This window comes from Eubalaena glacialis, chromosome 15 (assembly GCF_028564815.1).
Source record: "Eubalaena glacialis isolate mEubGla1 chromosome 15, mEubGla1.1.hap2.+ XY, whole genome shotgun sequence".
NCBI lineage: Eukaryota > Metazoa > Chordata > Mammalia > Artiodactyla > Balaenidae > Eubalaena > Eubalaena glacialis.
In genome coordinates this window covers 72,161,808-72,184,437 of record NC_083730.1, presented here as the reverse complement: position 1 = coordinate 72,184,437, position 22,630 = coordinate 72,161,808, and the positions used below count along the sequence as shown (strand labels likewise).

At 61.6% G+C, this 22,630-nt stretch overlaps 1 protein-coding gene across 1 annotated transcript; it reads right to left on the bottom strand.

The window, feature by feature from the left end:
• Positions 1-1,325: 1,325 nt before the first annotated feature.
• On the bottom strand, positions 1,326-10,545 carry CABP7 (calcium binding protein 7). Its single transcript, XM_061170153.1, has 5 exons — positions 10,437-10,545; positions 3,080-3,223; positions 2,143-2,255; positions 1,678-1,831; positions 1,326-1,453 (listed from the first exon to the last, which is right to left on the bottom strand). Exons 1-5 carry the CDS (start codon positions 10,543-10,545, stop codon positions 1,326-1,328), a joined length of 648 nt encoding a protein of 215 aa, XP_061026136.1.
• Positions 10,546-22,630: the final 12,085 nt, after the last annotated feature.

The following is a 22,630-nucleotide window of genomic DNA, read 5'->3' as shown; positions in this document are numbered from 1 at the left end:
CCGTTGTGCGGCTGCTCTTGCCCCTTGCCTGGCGCCCTCAGCTCCGTGCTCTGGCCCTGGGCCAGATGATGGGCAGGGCTGGAGTGAGGTGAGGTCCTCTCCAGGGTGACCGGTGCTTGCTGCCCTTCTCCCTTGGGGGCCGGCAGAGGCTCAGCACAGCTGGGCAGGGGGCAGCCAGCGTGGCTGTGACTCGCCCAGGCGAGCAGTAGCCCCGGATCTGGGGAGGGGAGCTGAGGACTCAGTCTGCCGTCCTGGCCCCCACATCAGCCCGCGCTGAGCTGGTGCCCGACCGTGAGATGGCACAGCTTGGCCAGGGATGGGAGCTGGGTCTCCGGCCTGGATGGTGTGGAGAAGTGGGCGACCCAGGAGGACGGGCCCTGAGCTTGGGAGAGTGGCCTGGCTGAGCTTCCTGGCTTCTGCCCTGGAGGGGCCCCCCAGTCGGTAGGGAGACCACATAGGCTGCTCAGGGGATTCGCAGCCTCTGGGCCCCAGCTCTGCTTCCTGCCTCCACTGCACTCCACTGTGCTGGGGTGCTGGTGGGCGATGTGGCCCTCAGGTCACTGGGCCTCTGGTGGGGGGCCCAATGGGTGAGGTGGCAGCTGGGCCACCTCAGATGCTCCATCTTCCGTGAGCTTCTGCCCTGCCTAAAAATCACCATTGATGGGGGAACTGAGGCCAAATCTGAGAGCCCTCTGAGCCTCAGGGTCCTCATCTTTGAAATGGGCTGATTCTCTAGCCCTAGTGGGTGTGTGGAGGAGGGCTGGGTTTGAGTCTAAGGAAGGTCAGAGGAAGGGACTCAGCAGAAGGCCGGGGGCTTCCTCAGGCCATGCCAGGGAGAAGGGCCCAGGAGACCCCAGCCTCATGTTGCCCTCCAGGAGGAGGCTTTCTGTCCCCTGCACTCCCCTCCATGGCCCTGGGCAGACCTGAGGGACCAGGGTTGGGTTGGCTGTGTGGCCCTGGGCACACAATGCCTCCTCCTGCCCAAGGGACCTGCAGCTACTGGGCCCTGTATAAATTCCTCCTTAATTTCCCAGGAGCCCTTGCACAGCGGGAAAAGTTAGTGCTACATACAGGCCAGGGTGGGGCACGGGCAGGGTGCAGGCAGGGCCAGGGCCATCCTCAGAGCCACCACCAGGCCCTCTGCAGCTGGGCCACAGCTCCATGCAAGGCCCGTGGGGCGGGCGGGGTGGTGCCGCTGGACGCCCAGGCCCTGAAGTACACGCGGTGGTGGCCCAGGGAGTCGGTGGAGGGAGAGGACTGTGGGCGGCGGTGGGTGTGGAGGGGGCTCCATGCACCGCGCGCCCCACGGGGCACCCAGGTGGCGCCTATTTCATGCCGCTGCGCAGCACCTGGTTGGCTGCGATGAGCATGACGCTGATGATGAAGGCGATGGCGAAGGCGCAGATCAGGCTTTTGCGCACGCACGTCTGACGGATCTGCTGGTTGGAGCAGGCTGAGGCCGCCCGCCGCCGGGGAGCACCAGAGAGAGAAGGGGACAGCCAAGCGATGGACTCAGGAGCCGCCTGCACTTCTGCACATGGGCTCGTCCCGCGGGGCACACGGGGACGCAAGGTTTGGGGCAGGCAAGGAGGCCCCCAGCCCCCCTCTGCAAGCCCCTGGTTCCTCCCCTGCCCGAGCAGTCGGCCCGCCTGTGGGGTCCCGGGGTGGGTCACTCACTCTCCACGTCCACGGGGCACTCCTCCGCCGTGCCTAGGTGGCTCTCCTCCTCCGTCATGATGATGTTCTCGATGTCCTTCATGGACAGGTGCTCACAGAAGGTGTCGTAGAGCAGCCGCTTCAGCTCGTCCACGGTCAGCTTTTGCATGTCACACTTGGGTTGGGGGAGACACAGCGCTCTGGCCACCAGCACCACCACGGTCCCCACCCAGCACCTGCAGCCACACAAGCCAGCGACAAGCCTCCAGATTCTGGAGGGCTGGGAACCACTCACTCCATTCTCTGAGTCCTCGACAAACACCACCCTCCCCAGGGAACCCCATAGCCCGCTGGGAGACAAGACGTCCAGTGGACAGAGCCTGGGGGTGTCATCCCCCCCTTTATGGTGTGGGCCCGACCCTTCCCTGGCCCAGTACAGCCCTTCACTGTGCACACAGCCCTGGGTCCCAGTCAGCCAGGGAGTACCTTCCAGAAGACGGTGTCGAAGTCAGTGCCGTGGAATTTCTCTGGGATCCCCGAGGTGGAGAGCTTGGGTCCCAGGAGGGTCACAAACTCCTCGAAGTCCACTTGGCCATCACCTAGAGCGGGCACAGTTCCAGTCAGCTGGTGAGGCTGCACCTGGGCACCTTGGGCCACCATGGGACCTCAGGCAGGTCCTCTCCTCAGAGCCTGATGTGCCAGTCTCTGGGCTGATGCTGAAGCCACCGAGTGTGCTGAGGCCCCACCTGACAAGGTGGGGTGGGGGGGGGGGGGTGGCGCGCAGCAGGTGGGCCCTGAGCAGGCCTTGCGTGTGGGAGACACGTTTCCCTCTGAACCCTACATGGCTTCGAAGCACCCTGCTGCTGTCCCGGAGCAGGTGTGGGGCCGGACTTCCTCCCCACCACACAGACAGGAAATGAAGCTCAGGATGGGGGACCGCCTGCCCAGGTCGTCACCTGCTCTCTGGGTGGAGATGAGGTGGGGGAGGCAGCCACAGGAGGATGAGCGGAGGGCACTGGGCATTACTGGTTCTTATGAGTTTTTCCTTGATTAAATGCCAGGTGGCAAATATTTACAACTAAATTGATTTTTTATTTTTGGTGATGGGAAGTGGGGTATTTAGTATATCCGTTCTACTTTAAAAATTTGTACTTTAAAAATTTCTTGGAACACAGAGTGAGAGGGGCAGAATCTCCAACCTTTGGGTATGGCTGGGGCTGTCATACTCTCTCTAGCCTCAATTCTCCAGGCTGAGAAATGGGGCCAGACCTGGCTGCAAACCCAAGCCATGGGCTTGGAAGGCTGGCTGGGAGTGGGGAGAGTGAGAGGTCCCCCCATGGGCTCAGTCTCGGTGGCTCAGGCCCCAGACTTGGCCCCCCCCACCAGGTGAGGGGTGAGGAAACAGGCAGGGGGCAGGGCTCACCGTCCATGTCCAGCCGCTGGATGATAACCTCCAGCTCCACCTCATTGGGCATGTATCCCAGGGAGCGCATGGCCGTGCCCAGCTCCTGCTTGGAGATGAAGCCATTGCCATCGCGGTCGAAGACTTTGAAGGCCTCTCGGATCTCTGTGGGAGGAGCAGAGCAGGTCAAGACCTCACTCCTGTCCCCGACAGCCCACTCCCCAGACCTCCAGGATCCCAGATGCCACAGCCTAAGCCCGGGATGGAGAATACCCCCTTCCCCTCTAGAGCCCGAAGGTCTGGTCAGAGACAGTTGGCAGGTGGCTCAAGAGTCCACTACAGCGCTGCCTCCCTGGAGCTCAGGGCAGGCCAAGCAGACAGCAAAGGTGCCCAGGCCCCGCGGCAGTGACAAGACCACCCTGGGGGTCTCCGGCTCCGCGAGCCAGGCTCCCACAGCCTCTCCAGGCGTGCTCACGACGACCCCGTGTGGCCGGTACCACGGGTCCCACGGTGCAGGGGAGGACGCCGGGCTAGGCAGCCGGTCCTCTGTGAGCTGCCAAAGGCTTCCCTGCCCACCCCCCTTCCATCCCCCCTCCCTTCATCCCCATTGCACTTCCTCCCCAGGCTCAGCTCCTTAACACCGGCCAACACTCATTAATGGCGGCCACGTGAGGCAGCCGTGGCTCCAAGCTAATGGGCTGACAGCTCAGTGCAGACTGCCTCCCAGACGGAGCCCAAGGTTTGGGGGAAGACAGAGGATGGATGGAGCAGCCCCGGGCCAGCTCAGGTGCGGGGGGTCACTCCCCCCACCCATTGTATGGAGGGGGAGACAGGCCTGAGGACCTGGGTGACTCAGGGGTGGGGAGCAAGGCACTGGGCTGGGAGCCTGGGAACAAGCAACCCCGTGAGTGACATTGGGCCAGCCTCAGTCTTACCCACAGTAAAATGGGCGGTAATGGTGTAACGATGAAAGGGTTTTACCAAGGACATCCAGGAACTGTTGAGGGTTGAAGGGTCCTAACCTCTCCCCGTTCACCCTTTTTTTTAACCTCTGTTTCTCTGTTTGCTGTCCCTTCATTGTTACTCAGCCCAAGAAGGGTCCTACAGAACATTTCCCGTTGGTGGGGAGTGAATCTCAATCCACTCCCACCCTCTCTGCTCCAGCTCCCGGGGGGGTCTCCTTGTTCAATTCGCGGGCAGAGGTGAGCTCATGTGCGTGCGTGTGTGCGTGCAAGCGTGCATTTGGAAGGAGAGACAGATGAGATGCTCCATGCTGCCCACCTGGAAAATGAGGCCCAGAGAGGCTAGGTGGCCAGTGTGGGGTCAGGGCTGTTTCTGGTGAGGGCAGGAGTTAGGCTGGCCCAGGCCTGGCCTAGAGGGTCTGTGAGCCCCTGAAACTGTGGGATCCTGCACCTTGGGGTCATCCCCTGATTCTGCTGGACCCACTATAGCCCAGAGAGGGTGGCCATGTGTCCCAAGCCACACGGCAAGGTGGCTTGGGCTGAAGCCCCAAACTTCATCAGGCTCCTCCCACCTGGCATCTACAGCCAATGCCTGGAGGTTCCAGTTGACATGCAGGCCAAGACAGAGTCAGTGGGCCACACCTGAGTTGCCTAGGCCCCCAGACCCTCTGACTCTGGACCACCCCCTACCCATCCCAGGCAGGGCCTGAGAACCTGGTCTCCTAACCAGTGGCCCCTCGGCCAGGAGAGCAGCTGGGAAGGGAGATCTGGGCCAGGCCCAGGGGCTTCTGTAAACCCTGGACTCTGGGAACTCCAGGCCAACTCCCACCTGAATTTTCCAGGGCCACAGAGGAGGTAGTGAGCTCCCCATCCCCAGAGGTGTGTGAGCAGAGGCCCAGCAGTTACGGAGGCTGCTGAGGGAATTCCAATCACCTGGGAGTCCTTGGGTTCAGAGGAAGGCACTGACCATGCAGCCAGGCACACCCTCTGCCCAGCCCTCCACACACACACTTAGGTTTCTGGCTGGCACTGTTGGCCTCCTGACCCAGCCACGGGCTCTGCCCACCTCAGGTGTCCTGAACTCCAGCCCTAGGGGCCCTTTCAGTCATGGTGGGCACCAGGGCTGCTCCACCTCCAGGCCTCTGAATATGAGGCTCCTTTTGCTTGGAATGCTCTTCCCCTCACCATGGTGAATTCTGATACATCCCTGGTTCCCAGCGTGGATGGCATCACCTCCCTGGAGCCCTCCCTGCCCCCCCAGCTGACTCTGGCCCTCCTCTGGGCTCCCACAGACCCCACTCTTCCCCCAAGGATTCCTTCCTGACCACACCAGATTGTGAACTATGAGACGCCATGAGAGCAGGAGCCAGGTCAGTCTTGTTCACCGCTACCTGGAACAGTGCCTGTCATTCAAGCATAACCATTTGCTAATAAGTGGTTAAGTGAATGAATGACTGATTCAGGGAGCCCACCCATCTGGAGCACACACACAAAGGAGCTGACCAGAAGTTCATGCTCTACTTGGTGTGGGGTCATCACTCAGAGCCCATTTACTCTTAGTTTACAAATGATCCTAGTAAGGGCAAGCGTTTGCTTTCTACTCCCCAAGCAGGCAAGAAGCAGGAAGGGAGGCTGAGGATGCTGCTTGTCCCCTTGTGCAGTCCCTAAGGACCCCCTCACTCCATGGGCCACCCAGAGGAGGGGGATCAAGCCGAAGTTAGGGGTGGGGGAACCATCCTCAGACCCCACCAGGTCAGGGGCTGGTTTGGGGAACCCAAGGCAGGCACCCCATCCTTCTGGGTCCTTGGTCGGGAGAGCTCAGGGTGGGATGGCAAAACCCTGGACCCACAGTGGGGCTGCAGTGGGTGCTGGCTCTCTCCCCTGCAATGAATTGGGGTCCAGGCTGTCCGTCCCACACTGACAGGGGCCAAGTGTGGCTCCCAGAGCCCAGGGCTGCTCCAATTGGAGCCCCTGATCTCCTTCTAAAAGTCCTGAGAAAACGCACAGGAGACAGTGGAGGGCAGGTGAATCTTGGGGTCCATGGGCAGGTGACAGGCCCAGGGGCAGCCCTTTCTCAGGCAGGACTAACCTTCCAAGACCACTAGATCAATCCAAAGACCACAACCTCCTCATTCAAGTGTCGCCTCAGCCACTCCTCCCTGGCACGCCTGGCTCACACCTCAGTCTTACTCTGTGTCCTCGTCCTTGCTCAGAGCTGTGACCCAGCACCAGCTGATTTCTGAGGCCAAGTTCAGGGATTACCTTCTCGGCCAGAGAATCAGCACTAAGTCACACAGATTCAGGGTCAGATCCCAGCTCTCCCGCATCCTGGTCAGGTGCCCTTGAGTGGGTGTTTGCTCACCTGTACAATGGGGCTGCGGAAATGACTAAATAAGAAAATCAAGCATGTACGTGCTTGGCTGGGGCTGGGCCTGGCTCAGAACAGGATGCTATAAATCAGAACATCCCAGACGTTCTGGCAGAGCCGGAAGGAGAGGGAGGACTAGGGGAGCTTCAAGCACCAGGCCGGCCTTCCTGTTTGCTGGTGCCAGGACTTGGGGGCCCGGGCTTGGAGTCTGGCTTTGCCACTCAGCAGCCGAGTGACCTGGGCAAGGCACCTCCCTCTCTGAACCTCAAGAGCCTCGCCTTTGAGATGGGAACGTGACTCTTGCCCCATCTCTGAAGCCTGGACTCTGCTGGGGGCTCCCAGAGTTGGGTGGGTGTCATGGCTTTCCTGTTGCTGCTGCCGCCATCGGCACATCCCAGCTGGGCATGTTTCCCCAAAAGCCTCGCTCTGTTCGCTCCCCATGAGGCCGGGGGAAGCCTGCCGTGCTCCATCTTGGCATGGGGAAGCCTGGCCCAGGCAAGGGCTGGCAGGGCCTCTGGGTTTCTGGGCCGACACTGGTCCCTACCTGCCACCTCCAGCCTGACGCCCTCAATCCCCTCCCCGGCCCGAGGAGCTGCGTCAGGGCCTGAGTCCCCAGCGGTCCCCAAGGGATGCCAGCACTGTCAGGGAGCCAGAGTCCAGAGAGGGGGTGCGTGGGCTGGAGGTCACTTTGAGGGGGGCAGTGTCTGTCCTCTGCAGCGACGGCCACTCTCCGCGGCATTGGCCCAACGCCCCAGCACTTTGGCCTCCCCGAGATTCCAGCCTGACAGAGGCGGCTGCTGGGCTTGCAGAGAAGAGGGGCAGGAAAAGGGACTCCTCTGTCCCCCCGTACCCCGAATGACCCCGTTTGGCCACTCTCATTGCAGGCTCCACCATCTGACTGAGCAGGTCAAGTGCCAAGCCCAGACCTCTGCCCTGGTGGTTGTCTGCCTGTCCGTCTGTCTTCCTTCTCCTCTCTCAGAGGGAGGGCCAGGCTAGGGCTTGCAGCTGCCCCAATTCCCACCCTCAGGTGCTCAAGCCCGTCGATGCCACTGGGGTCAGCCTCAGCACTGCCACAGGCCAGGGGGGCTCTGTTGTGTGCATCTCAGGGAGAATCTGGGAGATCCTGTACCTCCGCCTCAAGGGAGGCTGGGGGACCCAGACCAGCTCTGCCCAGCCACGTCTACCCTGCCAACTGCCATCCAGGGGTCCCCAAGTGCCTCTGCCAGAACTTCAAGGCTCTTTCCACCCATCCTCTCCCTCAGCCTGCCTTTCTGGCCCGGCCCCCCTGCATACCCTGTGTTCCTTCCTCATGGGCCTTCCCTGACCCCCACCCCTCAGCCTCCCTGCTGCTGCGTCCCGGTCCCCGAGTCCCCACTGCATGCCAGGCCCTGTGCTGAGCACTTCCATCACATCCTCTGTCACTGGCAGCCCTGGGGAGGGGCAATGTCAACCCCCTTTTGCAGATGGAGAAACCGAGGCAAGAAAGGCAAGTGATTGCCCAAGGTCACTCCATAAATTGAAGGAACAGAGAACTCGAACCCACCACTGCTTGGCTAGGAAGCCCTCACCTTAACCCGGTGCTCTCCACCTCCCTTCCTAGTCCTCCTCCCCCTCAGACTAACCACCCCCTGGATTTCTGCAGGCAGGCACATACTGTCTGTAGCATTTCATCCCAAGCTGCCGGGCTCCCTCTCCTCGGCACGTGTGGCTCGCCCAGTGATGGGCATCCTCCCAGCAAAGAGCCTGGGTCTTACCCACACTACCCTGGGGCAGGAGCACTGATGAGGCACTGGGGAGGTGGAGGGGGCAGAGGGGTGATCTGTGCCGTGGATGGTCACCCTTCCCACCCAGCCCTGGCACTCAAGGCCCACTGGGGCCTGCAGAGACTTGGTCTCCTAGGAGAAGGGCTTCCAGAGTGCCTGCAGCCAAGAAGGGGGCCGATCACAGAGGACTTCCTGTCCTCATCCATGGCTGCCCGCAGGCCGGGAGATGGGCTGGGGCCACCAGGCATCTGCTTGTTCCATGACGCCCCATCCCGCCCACCCCAGGGAGGGCTCTGCCCTTCAGATGCCCCCTGTGCCAGGTCCTTCTGCTTCACAGGGCCCAGGAGAAGTGGACAGGAGAGAAGCAGGGAGTGCGTTTTGGTGTTGCTGGTGACTAACGTTCTTGGGCTCCTGCCAGCATGTCCGCCATGCGGTCCAAGGGGAGCCTGCGGCCTCTTTGCCCCTGCACTGCCCGCCCTGTGCCCTGCTCACCCCTGCACCCCAGCCTCCTCAGCTTCTCCCCTTCCTTGGGGTCTGCACTCCAGGGCTGGGAGATCAGGAGAGGAGGGACCAGTGAGGCCCATAGCAGGGCTGCCAGGGTCATGGTGGGGTGCTGGGAGCAAGAGGAGGGAATGAGGGGAAAGCTGCCTGGTGTAGGGGGACAATGTTTACCCCTGCCCGCGTGGCCAGGAGGAAGGTGTGGATGAGGGTCTGTGGAGGGGAAACTGGTTAAGAGGTTTGCGGTGGCCCAGGGCAGGAGAAGACAGTGTTAGGGAAGAGACAGCCTATGCCCCATCCCCTGCCCTCTTGTCCCTCATCATACTCCCTCCTTTTCCCAGGCCCTGGATGAGACTTTTTGTTCCTGGGCTTCGGCCCAGACAGGGCAGGGACTTGGGCTTTGGAATTCAAGGCCAGAGACCCAGTAGCGGCACCCATCCATCTGTCCTGCCCGCCTCAAACATCAGGCTCTATTTCCATGGCTCTCCCAACCTCTGGAGGCTTTTGGGGGGACTTGGTGAGAAGCAGGCGGCTCATAGTCTGTGGTGCAGTGCGGGGGTGGGGGTGGGGTGGGGGTGGGGTGGGGGTAGCTGCCTTCTCCCCTTGATCTTCCCCCTGATCCCGTCTGACTCCCCCAGGATCTGCTCCCTCCAGCGCTGGGGGATGAGTCTGGATCTCTCTCCATGGCTTGTGCTCCCACCATCATCCCTGACTGCGCTGGTGTCTCAGCTGCACCCCGCAAAGGCCCTGTTGAGCCCCAGATCGCAGAGACCCCTGGACCTAAGGTACCTGAAGAGAGGCCCAGCTTCTGGGTGATCGCAGCCCCTCCCCCAACAGCAGACAAGCAGATCCCAGGGGGCCAAGACTCCCATCAGCCCAGAACCCCTCACTCCACTCCATATGGGACCCCAGGAGGTCTGGGGGGAGGGAAAACCTGAGCACCTGTCCCCAGCCCAGTAGGGAAAGAGCTCACAGGCCCCAGGGGTCTCATCGCTCCTCAGAAGCCTCTGTCCAGGGACCCTGGCCTCTGCCATCTGCTCTGATCTCGCCTAGCCTGCTGCCTAAGGTCCCCATTCACGTCCAGAGGTGGAGGGACTCCAGGGGGACAGATTTAGGTCCTGGTCTCTCTGCCTTTCCCTACCAGGCTTGGTTATCTCCACCAAGCCGCCCAATCTGGCCACTTGTTGTCGCCACCACCTCCCGGGCCGCCTTCCTGGCGCTCCAGGCTGGGGGTCCCCGCAGGGCTGTGGGGAAGGGGCTACGGCCGCAAGAGGGGCTGCGGGCAGCCCGGGAGCCGGCAGGAGCAGGGCAGTCGCCCTCTCCCCTTCTCTCGCTGCCCGAGCAGATTGGATTTTAAAAGCGACACGAGCGGAATGTCAATGCCAGCGCAGAGCCGCGGGCGGGCGCCACGGAGGGGATCAAGATGCGGGTGCTCTGGCCGGGCCGGCGGAGGGGGCACAGCTCAGACCCCCAACCCAACCCGCCGCGTTGCCGCACCGTCACCGCGGATTGCGCGGCCCCGTGACCCCGCTGCGGGGCCCGGCAAGTTTCCGCAGCGCGGGGGACCAGGCGGGCAGGGGCTGGGCCGCCCCTCCGCCTTGGCGACCCCCACCGCGGCGCCCAGGGGTGCGAACTCGTCCTGCCTCCCCGCGCAGCCGTTCGCTGGAGTGCCCACCTGGCAGGCGGCACCTGCAGACAGCCCCTGCGCCCCTGCGCCCCTAGACCGCGCTTCACCTGGGCGCACAGGTAGGGGGGCCGGCGGGCGGGGGTCCCGGCGGGGCACTCACCCTCGAGCTCGTCCTCAGGGATGTCCACGGGGCGCTGCTCCGACAGCAGGTTGGGCACGGTGTAGATGCCCCGGTACATCAACGCCGCCGTCACCGGGTGGAACGGCATCTTGGAGGCTCCGCGCCCGCCCGCCCGCCGCAAACTTTGAGGTCGGGGCTCATGGGCCGGCGGCGGCCCCGGGGGCGGCTGGAGCGGGCAGGGCGCGCGGCTGCGGAGGGCGGCCCGGCGGCGGCAGTGGCGGCGAGGCGGGGGGCGCCCCTCCGGGGGCCTAGCGCCCCCGCGCCCCGGGCCGCCGGTCCATGCCGTCCCCTCCCTCGTCGGGCTCCCGGCGGGGGCCCCGCAGGGGCCGCGGGGGCGGCGCCGCTCGGGCCTCTCCGCTCGGGCCGCTGCGCGCTGCGCCCGCCGCTCCCGCTCCTCGGTGCCCCGCGCGCTCCGCGCTGCGCGCTGCTCGCCGCCCGCTGGTCAGCTCGCCGGCGCGGCCGCCCGGCCCGCCGCTCCGGTTCTCGCCGCCTCCCCTGCTCGCTCGCTTGCTCTGTGCCGCGCTGGCTGCGCTCCCCGCCTCCCCCGCCCGCCGCCCGCCCCCTTCACGCTCCCCCCCCACCCCGCCCGCCCCTTCCCGCCGCCGGCCCCTGTGCGGCCACCCCTCGCCCGCCGGGGGTTCCTTCTCCCCTTTGCCCCGGGCTCCCCTTTCTCCCTGAGGAGGATCACTCTCCCCACCAACGCCCATACAAACCAAGTCCGCAGCCACCAGGATTACATTAAGGTGGGGGTGGGGCCCTTCCTTCCAGCCCCTTGGCTGGCCCCCACCCCCATGAACAGAGAGCCAGGAACTGAGGACCAGATACCTGGCAGCGAGGGGAGGTCTGCCCCAGGCGCCTGGGTCCTCGAAGAGAATCACAGAGTGTTGGTGCCAGGAGAGGCTCCAAAGTGGGGAAACTGAGGCTGAGAGAGAAGGGCGTTGACCAAGGTCATGGGGCAGGGCCGGCAGGCAGGAGCTGGGGACAGCTCTGGGGCAGGCTTCCCTGCCCTGTGGCTGAGACCTCGCACCTGACCTTGCCTCCAACAGTGGAGCCTCCTTCCCAAGCCCTCACCACCGCTCAGCCTGCAGAGAGGGAGCCAGGCCCCAGAGGCAGTGGGGGACAGAGAGGTGGCTGGGTGCCTGTAGGGACTGGTGTGAGGCTTTGTCAGTTCACGTAGCTCCAGGTTAGACCCAATACTTGTGCAGGGCTCTCCCAGGCCCCAGAGCATGTGTGCGCGTGGAGAGAGGGGGCAGGTGTTCATGGGAGCAGCATGCGTGTGCATGTATCCGTTATCCATGAGGGTGTGTACATGTGTTTTCGAGTCCACACGCAGATGAACGCACGTTGGGAGTGTGTGTGGACACCTGTGTGTGCCAAGGTTGTAAGCTGGGAGGGGAGGGCAGGAACCCGTGGGCGGGTGGGGGGCAGCGTGCAGCCCCTGGGTGTGGGCCTGTGTTCGCAGACGTCCATGCATATTTATGGAGGAGGGATTGACCCTCTGGCCTCGCCATGGCCCCAGCTGCGGACCCCACCCCTTGAGGCCCCATCGGAACCACCTCCCTGCCCCCTTTGGTCCAATCAGCCCTCGGCCCCAGGGGGAAAGCTGATTGCCACGGCCCTCCACGGCCCTGCCCTTCCCAGGCTGATTACATTTTTCTGCTTTTGTCGCTGATTAATCACAGCCCTGTCTCATGGCCTGGGGAGAGGGGCTTAGGGAGAGATGCCAGCCTTGGCTGAGCTGGGCTGGGCCAGGCCTGGGCCCCAGCACTTCTTGGACTTGGCTGTGGACACGGCTCCCAGCAGCATCTACAACCTGCAGAGAAGCCAGGAAGGACCCCAGCTGTTTGTCTGTCTCTCTCCCCAGCCTCTATGGGCCAGCTGGGTGCCCGTTAAGACCTGGGGCTGGGGGCTGTGTGAGGCCCCAGAAAAGCCCCTCCCGAAGCCCTCCTAGTCCACCTGTCCCGGGTCTGACATTCCACCCTTAGAGCTGAGTGCTTTGAGCTCCCTCGGGTCTTCTGCTGGAGGAGAGGAATGGGGAAGAAAGAACCTGGACCTCAGAGCCAGACAGACCTGGGGCTGCTGCCGTGGGACCTTAGTCACCTCCCTTAACCTCCTGGGGCCTCGGTTTCCCTCGTGAAGTGAGGGTGGCAGTGCTACCTCCCGGGCAGTGTGAAGATGAAGAGATGTAACATATGAGAGGTGCCTGGCAGGGCCTCCCTGTGTCTCTTGGGAGTTTACTATTAGCATGAAAATCCCCCCCGAGGAATATGCAATAATAATAATTATAGCTGCAACGTACTGATGGGGAGCGTGAATGACAGCAGCTCAATCCTTTGGTGTTTACTGAGTGGCTAGCCAGTTCTAAATCAGGATCCCCACGTCTGGGGAAGGTGGGCTGGAACCTGCTGAGGGGCTGGTGGGAAACCCAGCTCCTGGTGACTTTCCAAGAGGCTGCCACACAGCATGTTGGCGCTCGCCAGACGGAGCTCCCACTGCATCACCTGTGGCTCCCGGCCGTGCTGTCCAGGCAGAGAATCTTCAAAGGACGGGCAGAAACAGTCCCCGAGTAAATCAAGCAAAAATCAATTGTGCGGGTCTGACTAGCACTACCTGCAGGTCTGTGCTGAGGGAAGGTGTGGGTGTCTGCTAAGACATGGGCCCTCCTCCTGGCCTCAGCCTTGGTCTGTGACCATCTTGTGACCAGGCTGCTCCCTGGGACAGGTTCCCACCAGGTCAAAGGGACAGGACCCTCCAGGTTTACAGCACCAAGGGATTATAGCACCAAGGTCGTGGTGCACCCCACTGCTTGGGTCATTCTTGACCTCAGGCCAGTCGCTCTCATCTCCCCTGGTGTAAAGCCATGGCCCATGGAGCTGGCTGTGTCCAGGGAGCTTCCACATGCCACCAAGGCTACACCTGGGCTGTGCACATGACCTGCACAGAGTCCCCTAAGACTCTGAAGGCAGTTTGGCCACACCCCACTCATGGTCAAGGGCACCCCCATTCAGGGAGCTGAAGGGACCAGGTTGTGTCATGCAGCGTTATGAGATAGAGCTGGGGTTCAAGCTCAAGGCAGGAGCTGGGTAGGGATGGGACGGGAATCCAGGCTCTGGGCCATGCTGCTCTCTCCCTGCCCTTTCAGGGTCAGGGGAACGCCGCCTCCTCTGGGAACTTCATCGACCTCCTCGGCCCCTCAGGGGGGCAGCCCCTGGGTGCCAGGTCCTGCGAGCAAGCCAGGCTGGGAGTCAGAGGATAAGGGGGAGCTGCTTGTACCTGGGGCTCACAGAGCAAGCACCAGAGGGCTGGGCAGCATGGCTAAGGCCGAAGCTCATTGCCTGCTGAAGGGCAGGTGGCGGGGGGGGCAGTTTTTACAGAGGAAGGACATGGAAACGGGGCTTTCGGTTGAGGAGGCAGTGCCATGAGCAGTAAGAGTTCTGCATGGAGAACCCAGAGCTGGACATGTGCCTTTGGGTGTCTCTGAACCTCAGCTTACTCACCTGTTAAATAGGAACACAGCCAGCCCCCAGAGTGAATGCTTAGTTCCTGCACGCGAAGTGCTCAGGCACGGAACATGGTGGCTCTTACTATGAGTCAAGGGAACTCCAGGAGGAGGAGCAAGGGTGGGCAAAAGCTCAGAGATGTGCGAGGACCCCACTCAGCTCTGGAGGCCAGGGTCCGGGTCCACACCCCCCAGCTCCGAGTGCCTGGCACAGGACTGGGCTGGGCTTGGGAAAGTGGCAGGGGCTGGATGAACATCTGCTGAAAGAATGAATGAGAGAATGAATGGATGAATGAAGGATCATACACCAGCCCACCCGCCCTTCGGCGTTGCAGCCCCGTCCTCTCCTCTGCACGTCACAGGGGAGCAGATGGTGAGATCACAGGGTGTGAATTATGTCTGTCACTCCCCCATCTGGGGAAGGTGCCGCTGCCATCACACTGCACTCCCTGGGGTGCCACCAGGAGACTCATGGGCCCTCCAGAGAGGGGTCTCCACAGACTTCCCCCACTAGTCCTTGGCTCAGGGTGCTGGAAACCCGGGGAGAGGTGACCCATCTGTGATTCTGGGAGAATCCACCAAGTGGCAGGGAGGCAAGAGGAGAGAAGTGGGGACTACCCTGTCCAGAGGCTGGCTGCCTCCCTGCCAGAGACTGGAGCCCTCTCCTCTCAAAACCAGCATGTTCCCCAGCATCCTGTCACCACCCACATTCAGCACCAGGGAGAGCTACTGGCAGAGCCCAGGGCCAAGCCATACCGGGTAAAGTTGTGGAAGGATCCAGGAGGGCCTGACAGGCAATACATGAACCCATTATCCAGAAGAGGATATCAAAATGGAGGGAGGGCAAGCACCAAGCTCAAGGTTTTGCCGGGGCCGCTGACCACAGCCCTGCCCAAACTTGGGGACTGCTGGGGGAGGCAGGGAGGTGCTGGTGGGGGAAAGGCACATCCAGGGAGGGCAGAGGCTCTGGCCTCTGCTCCTTGGCTAGGGAACAATATTGTTCCAAGAACCCGCTGGGGACAGTGTGTGGAGATGAATAAAATATTCATCGGCCGGGAAAACTCACACAGTCACTTGATGAATAATGGAATTTATAGACCTGCAGAGGCAGACCCAGCCGTGAGGGGTGCAGGCCAGGACCCAGAGGCCCCTGTCTGCTCTGATCTTGCCTTGCCCTGAGCACCATCTCTGAGCCCTTAGATGCCCAGCTCCCACAGGTGACAGGGGTAGACAGGACAGAGCAGGAGGCAGAGTCCATTAGAGGGAAACAGGGTGAAAGGGACAAGTCCTTGAATTTGTTACTCCTTGAGAATCAGCTTGGTGGTAGAAAAAGAGCACTGAACTTGGAGTCCATTGTGGCTGGGATGAAACCTGGCTGCTGTTACCAGTTCTGTGCCCTGGGTGTGACACCCAGTCCTGCCTCAGTTTCCTCCTCTGTAAGATAGGGTTGACGCTGCCACTACCCAACCAGGGTTGCTGGGATCTGATGAGATGACAAAGGTGACAGTGCCTGGTACCTCTGTCCCTGGCACACACAGTGCTGGGACACGTTGCTGAGAGGCTGGACCTTTAGAGCCTCCCTTTCTGGCTCTCACACTACCCTGAGCCCAGAAATGGTCTGGAAGGCAGAGGGAGGCATGGCCATAGGAGCAGAGAAGCTTCTAGTCCTCGGGGCAGGGTTTGATGTCAATAAGTGCAAAAAACCTGGCCTGGGAGAGACAGACACAGGCACTCACCCAGGCCCCCCCAACTCCAGAGAGTCGGCTTGGCTGCGGCCTGGGCAAGGGCACTTTTAAAAAGCTTCCCAGGAGCTTCCAAGGGTTAGAACAACTGCTCCAGCGAAGAAGGCTTGGTCGGGGAAACTGAGTCTGGGCAGGGGCGAGAAGAACTTGGTGGTGTCCCACCCAGGAAATGACAGTGATCCCTGCCCCTGGTCCCGTTTGGGCCTCGGTCTCCCCCTTTGGGCAGGCTGCTGACTGGCTGCGGCATCAGGGGCCCAGCCCCTGCTCCAGGCCCACTTCCTGAGTGACAGCTGTGGCAGCTGGCAGGAGACAGGCGCGAGGCAGCTCCTAATTGCTCTGGGCTCCCAGATCCCTGCCTCAGTCTGTCGCCTCTGATGAGATGCTTGACCGATTTGCCCAGGGCAGCCGCTCCTCCAGAAGAGGCCCCAAGTCCTGCCGGCCCGGGCATCGGCCAAGGGTGGGGGTGGGAGGATGTTGCCTCTCCTTGCAGGCTCTGGCCATCTCTGGAGTGGGACGAGGGTGCCTCTCCTCTCTGCATTTCTTTGTGTGACATAAAGAGCTTGTGCATAAACTTCCATTTGAACAAGGAGCTGCACAGGTGCTGAAATGTGCAGACCTTGCGGGTGGGCTCTGCGGCCTCATCTGGCACACGACATGTCCTCTGGGATCAGACCTGAGAGGGAAACAGTGTGACCTCGGGCAAGTTGTTGGACTTCAGAGTCTTGGTGCCTCACCTGGGAATAAGTGTACCCATTTCTCAGGATGAGCACAGGAGGAGGATGACAGGGAAGGCACTGAGCCCGGGGTCCAGGGCAGAGCACAAACGTTCGCCGTCACTGCTCCTGTGGTGTCTCAGAGGGGTCCTTGCGATGCCGGGGACCGGCAGCCTTTAGCACACCAGGCTGAGTTCTCAGGCTGGTGCCTACCTCCCTGTCTCCAGCTGCCCGGGCCCTTCCCCCCCGCCCCCTCCCCTGCCCCTGCCCCTCCCCTGTTGTGGAAGCACCTCCAGGGCAAGGGCTGGAGATCAGACAACTGAACCCTCTGGCCCTCCCAAGGGGGTTCTCAGATCCTGACATCTCAAATTCTTTCTCAGGAGAAGCAAATTACTTACCTGGCTTCAATCATCCAGCCCAACATTTACCTTTCTCCATTTGTGAGCTTCTGCCTCCACCTGCCACCATACGGCCTGGGTGCTGCCTGTGTTTGCACACCTCCAGGGACGGGGAGCTCACTCCCCCCACCTCCAGGCAGGGCAAGCACTTGCCTATTCCCTGGCCTCTGGCTTTGTGCTCCAAGATCTCCCCTGTGCTGAGACAAGGCACTGAGGGCCCCCCAAAGAAGCACCTGCTTGTCACCTGGGAGATGGACGGTGCTGATCTGTGAGTAGCTCATCAGAGTGGTGCCCCCAGCACAGTGGGGATATCGTGTAAGGATGGCACCTCGAGGCTGTGGGCAGAGGGCACTGTGGTAGCAGAGAGAGGGGGCAGGGGATGTGGGGGCCAGGCTTTCAGATGAGTGCTTACGGCCCCTCGTCCTGGGACTCAGCTGTGCAGGTTGGCCTGGCACTGCAACACGGGGCCATGAAACAGTGAGTCTGACGAGGGGAACGTGGGGGAGGTCCAGACTGGAGGCGCTGCCCAGGTAGAGGCTGGTTTTGCCGAAGTCCCTCCTCCCCTGCCCGCTTCCGATTCCGTAGGGAACAAGGCTATGATCTTTTGGAGTCCCTGATGTTGGGGACAGCGCACTAGGACGCCAGGGGTGGTGGGTGGAGGGACTTCCTTCTGAGCTGCTGAGTTAGGCCCCCAGCCCTGGCCCTGGTCAGACCCCACTCAAGGGGCCGCTAATGGGCCTCTGTGGCCTGAAGTGCCCTGGTCGTGTCGAGCCTAAGTGATGATAAAATCGACAGCAGTTTAATTGGTAATTTTAATCCTGGACAGAGCAGTAATGGCGTTACTAATTGGATTGTTAGAGATTTGTGCTTTATGGCTATGTAATTAGAAGAGCTATGGAGGGCCAGGGTGAACTGGGGGGCCATGCAGGGCCAGGGGCAGGGAGCAGCAGGTGGGGGGCGCCCTTCCCTGGCTGGCGTTGGGTCACCACTGGGACCTCCTGCTCTTCTGCCGCTCCTTCCAAGCAGGGCTCCTGGGGCAGCTGAGTGGGGCGGGGGCAGCCAGGGTCTACACATGCCCCTCTCAGACCTGGGGTTCCATCGTGTCGAGAGGAGAGGAGGAGGCCTTGGCGAGCACGACACGAGGGGACCTATAAGTTCAAAGTTCAGTTCCCTATAGAACGGGGTAGAGGGGCTCCCTCAAGCCCAGCCCCTCCCTGTGCTCCCAGGGCTCTGGGGAATCAGAAAGAGGTCTTAGGTCCTCTCTCCCTGTTCAGTTCCCAGATGGGGAAACTGAGGCCCAGGGAGGGGAGGGGACAGCCTGTGTGTGCTCCACGCTGGCCTCATATGTGTGTCTGAGACTCACCAGCCCTGGAAACCGGCATTTGGTGGCTTTTCTGCACACACATCGCTGCCATTCTGCACCTGTGTGAGGGACACACGGGCTGACATCTGGAGCATGGAGAGGGGCGGAGGGGGGGTCCAGCCCCACCCCAGGCACGCGGGGCAGACGTTGTGAGGTGTCTTGTCAGGGGGGCAGGGTGGAGAATCCTTTGGATTGAGTTCACAAGAGGCTACAACGATTTCTGGCACTCAATAAACATTTGCTGGATTAATTAAGGAAATGAAGGGAAAAAAAAGAAAAAAGAAAAGGGAGGGAGGGAGGACAGACAGACCATGGACAGAGGGCCTCTGTCCAATGTTAGGCCCTCCCATTGGTCCGCTAAACTACCACTGGTCACTTTCCTAACCTAGGCGTGGTTCCCTCCACCTTCTTCCAAGGGAGCACAATGTACCTCTCTCCTCACCTCTCTGTCCTCGACTCTTCCCCTTGCTTACCTGCTCCAGCTGCCTCACCTGGCAGAGTGCCAGGCACACGCCTGCCCCAGGGCCTTTGCACTTGCTGTGTTGGCTGCTAGAAATGCTCTCCCCCTAGACATCTTCATCGCTCACTCCTTCAGGTCTTTACTCAAAAGTCACCTTCCTGATGGGCTTTCCTTGGCCACACACTTGCTTAAAAAAACAAAACAAAACACAAAGACAAACCACACCTATTCTCCCACTGCCCTGCTTTATTGTCCTGGCTTGCATTTACCACAACGTAACACACCGTGGACTTTCTTTTCTTGCCTGTTGCTGGATTTTGTTCACGGCTGCATCCCTAGTGTTGTGACATAGAGCAGATGCTCATACATAGTTGTTGAATGAATGAATAAATGAATGAATGAATGCCAAGTTGGAGGCTCCCTACTGAGGCAGCCCTGGGAGGTGAGGGCAGGTTGTGCGGGGGTGTGTTGTGCAGGTTGAGGGGGGCAGGAGGCTGACGTGGGGTGGGGTGGTGACTGAGACCCCCCCAACTGTGAGCCTTCCCTCTGGCTCCCCACCCCCCAGCATGGCTCCATAAGGAGCAGTGCCCCAGCGACCTACATCAGCAAATTACTCGGCAGATGGGGGCTGGGGAGATAAAAATCTCCATCCTCCTGCCAGGTGCTCCACCTTGGTTCCCTCCACTTGCACGGCCATCAGCCTGACGCACACTCCCTTTCGGGTCACCCCATGGCCTCCAGCTGCCACTTTTGTGCTCCTCCCACTGGAATCGGCTACCTCTGGGGTGGGCTTTGGGACTCCAAGGAGACCCCTCCTCTGCTGGCCCCAGCTCCCTGTTCACAGGCAAGAGTCAGTGCCTGAAACCCCACCATCAGCACCAGGGTGGATCTCTCCAGGGCGAGCGCCAGCCCACCTGCCTGGCCAGGCTGCCTCAGGCTTCTTCGTTGGGTGATGTATGGCCCAGTGGCCCTGCCAGGAAGTGACAGCAGATGGATGGGCAGTGCCGAGGGGTGGGCTCAGAGCCAGGAGCGGGAGCGGGCAGTGGGGAGGCGCCTGGCTCTGGAGAAAGCCATTCCCGGAATGCCACCCTCCCTGACCTCGGGCAGGACAGGGAGTGCGGAGGGAGTTGTCTCCCGCCTGGCTCTCACACTGTGGCCCTCGGTGTGGGGAAGTGCAGAGAGCTGGGGGGCCCTTGGCTCCTCCTGGCATCTCTCCAGGCCTCAGTTTCCTCCTCTGTAAACTGGCAATGAAGCACCCACTCGGAGGTTGCAGGGAGGATTACCTGAGAGAATGCTCCACGCACAGCCCCCGGACTCAGGGGGGCTCCCACTCCCAACCCTGTTAGGCCTGGTGCTGGGCCAGGAGGGGCTATCCCTAAAAGTCTGCTTCCTCCTCCCTGTGTCTCCCCCGACCCCCTCCCCCACCTTCCCTCTCCTGGCCTTTGGGAGAATTGCACAGCCAGAGATGTATAAGACCTTGGCAAATTTCTAGTTCAACCTCCCTCCAATTTTCCAGAGGGGAAAACTGAGGTCTTGAAGGAGGCAGGACCTGCCCAAGGTCAGGTGGGAGGGCTTGGGAGACCCCTCATGGTGATTCCTGAAAGAAGTCGCCTCTCCACCCCGGGAGGGTGGGGCGCGAGGGGCTGGTGCCGCTGCCCAGCAGGTGGGGAAGGACGGGCAGGACAGCGCTGGGCACAGGGAAGGGGGCCGGGAGGGCTGGTGCAGTTGCTGCGGCCGAGTCAGGATGCGCCAGACGCCTCCGTGGGATCTGTCTGCATCCAAGGAGACCAGGACACTGGGCGGACGGACGGCGCGTCCTTGCTGGCTGGGCCTGGAGGAGGGCTGGGGAGTGGGGGGGTCATTCTGGGAACCAGGCTGCCTGTGGAGGCAGGCGGCATCTCCCGGCATCTGTTCACCTGCCCCGCTCCCCAGAGGAGCCCGGACTCCACGTGGGGCTCCCGACGGCTGTGGGTACGTGACACAGATGGACGTGGACAGGTCTGCTGGACGCATGAGGGGTGTGGGCCTGCGCATGTGCGTCTGTAGCCAAGTGTGTGTGCACACGTGTGTGCCAGGGTGGATAGGCACGTGCAGGGGTCTGAGCACCTGGGCCCCTAGAAGCCAGGGCTGGGGCCCACATCACACGCGTCTGGGTGTGCAATGCACTTTGCACGTGTGGGCCACTCTGGACACGCAAGCATGGATGAGGTGTGGGAGTACACAGGTGGGCGTGGGGAGAGACAGGTGTTCACTCGGCACCCACCAGGCCCCGCACAATTCGGCCTCAGCTTTGGTCCAAAGGAATTGTCAAATGGGGAAACTGAGGGCAGCAGCCTGCCTAAGGCCCCCAGGATTCCTGCCTGTAAATCCAGGAGAACCACCCGTGCCCTGTCCTCCTCACAAGGTGGGGCTCAGACAAGAAAGTGCACCCCCCAAGGTAAGAGATGGGAAAGGCTCTGCAGCAGATCATGGCAGCACTCTGGAATGTGACTCTTACTTTGGACTTGTTCTTCTGAGCAGAACCCCAGGGTTGGATGTGGCCTTTGAGGTCACCTGGGGAGCCCCTGCTGCTAAGTCGGGGGGTGTGGGGGGCTGACAGCCGGGACCCTTGCAGAGGAGGGAGCCCCTGCTGGAGGGTCTCATCCCCTCTCCGAGCCTCTATTTCCCCACTTGTAGAATGGAGAGGACCCCTCCTCCCGGGTCCCTGCTGGAGGGCTGGAGACCCAAGGTCATCTCAGGGGCGAGGCAGTGGTCCCGCCATGCTCTCCTGCCGGTCTGGGAGGGGTGATGAGCCCAGGGTGGGGGAGGAGGGGGCTGAGGGATATGAGGCAGGGAGGCAGGCCTTCCAGTTCAGTTAGTGAAGGGATTTGTCATTTTAATGATGCGATATTTCTTGCCTGGCTCCTGTCCGTGGCAGCACGAAGGGGACAGCTGCCTCCCTGAATAAGTTGGTGTCCGTGCCAGTGGGGGCTGCCCTCGGACTCCCTCACCAAGCCAGGCTGAGGCTGGGGTCGAGGCTCAGATGCCAGGGCTCAAGGGGCCAGTGGCTCCCACACAACCTCGCCCCCAGCCCAGCTCTGCTTCTCCCTCTCTGTGTGACCTTGGGCAGGTCCTGCCCCGTCTCCAAGGCTTGGTTTCCTCATCTATAAAATGGAGCTAACGCGATCGCCCCTGTGGCTTCTGCCACTGACCACTGTTGGCTCCAGAATCTTTCACTCCCTCCCCTTTGCTGCCCCCTCCAGTCCCACCTGCCAGGGCCTGCTTCTGCTCCTGAATTTCTACAGACCCTCGGCAGGCCGCCCTCCCCCAGGAGCAGCGGGGTCTTTTTGAAGCGCCAACCTGGCTCTGGCTCCCCCTCATCCAGAGGCGAGCCCAAGCTGGCCTCGCCCCAGTCCCCAGCCTCCCTGGGCCCCCGCCCCATCCCATCTCCACGCCTGTCATTCTGAACCTGTCACAGCTGTGGGACCATCCCTTGCTTTTCTCACTTCTGGCCCTTTGTACAAGTTGCTCCTTCTGCCCTAGTCAGACCCATCACCCTGGTCCCTCGGGTCAGAGGCCTCCTCTGGCTTTCACAACTGCCCTCTATTTGCCCTGTGACCACACTTGTTACACTGGAGGGTGACAACTGGTTTCCTAATCTGTCTTGCCTGCTCTGTGTTCCAGCACATAGTAGGCCCTTGATAAACATGTGTTTGTTGAATGACTGAATGAGGGGCTGCGGAGCTGCCCTTCTGACCCTGGAGCACAGCTACGAGGATGCGGGTGGCAGCCACAGCGAGGGTGGCCCGGTGGGCGGCCCATCCATCAGGCTGGCGCGGTGCCTGACCAGATGGAGCCGAGCCCTTGGGGAGGGGAGAGGAGGAAGAGATCCATCACCCAACGGTCAGCCCGCGGGTGTGTGGGCGTGTTGCACCTGCCCCTCCACGGGACCCTCATCCATCACGCTGTCCCTGGGATGCTGGGATGGGGTGAGCAGGCTTGGCGGGGCTGGAGCCTGC

What these genes read in the sequence shown, in the direction of transcription:
- CABP7 (XM_061170153.1), bottom strand. Translation starts at nt 10,545, where the DNA reads ATGCCGTTCCACCCGGTGACGGCGGCGTTGATGTACCGGGGCATCTAC. An exon ending in CCAGCGGCTGGACATGGACG is followed by an intron (nt 2,256 to 3,079) that starts GTGAGCCCTGCC and finishes TGCCCGCTCTAG; the next exon opens with GTGATGGCCAAGTGGACTTC. An exon ending in TCGACACCGTCTTCTGGAAG is followed by an intron (nt 1,832 to 2,142) that starts GTACTCCCTGGC and finishes CCCCAACCCAAG; the next exon opens with TGTGACATGCAAAAGCTGAC.